This window comes from Penaeus monodon, chromosome 27 (genome assembly GCF_015228065.2).
Source record: "Penaeus monodon isolate SGIC_2016 chromosome 27, NSTDA_Pmon_1, whole genome shotgun sequence".
Classification (NCBI taxonomy): Eukaryota; Metazoa; Arthropoda; class Malacostraca; order Decapoda; family Penaeidae; genus Penaeus; species Penaeus monodon.
In genome coordinates, this window is record NC_051412.1 from 25648120 (window position 1) to 25648430 (window position 311).

At 64.6% G+C, this 311-nt stretch overlaps 1 protein-coding gene across 1 annotated transcript in view; it reads left to right on the forward strand.

Annotated features, from left to right (window-relative positions):
• Nucleotides 1–311, forward strand: part of LOC119590467 (homeobox protein Nkx-2.4-like) — a 53973-nt gene continuing 53662 nt past the window's right edge. The window contains exon 1 of the mRNA XM_037939125.1: nt 1–154. Coding sequence (XP_037795053.1) covers nt 1–154 — 154 coding nt within the window. The remainder of the gene's footprint in view (nt 155–311) is intronic.

Consider the following 311-nt stretch of genomic DNA (forward strand, 5'->3'; position numbering starts at 1 on the left):
ATGCAGAACCCGTACGGCGTGAGCCCGATGGCCCACATGGCCCAGTTCGGGACCCACTCCACCTACCAGTACTGCAACACCGACCTCTCGCACTACGCCGCCCCCGCGTCGGCCTCGTGGTACGGCACGTCCTCCACCGACCCGAGATTCGCAAGTAAGTCCCCGACAAGTCCTTCGCTAACCCGTCCTTGGGCTCTCGCCGGCCCCGGGAGCTGAGTGGCGCTCGCGTGCTGTGCCTGGCTGGCGCGGCGCTGCTCGGCCCTCCCTGCTGTTCGCTTTTCCTATCTTGTAATAGGTTTACTGATAGCTGC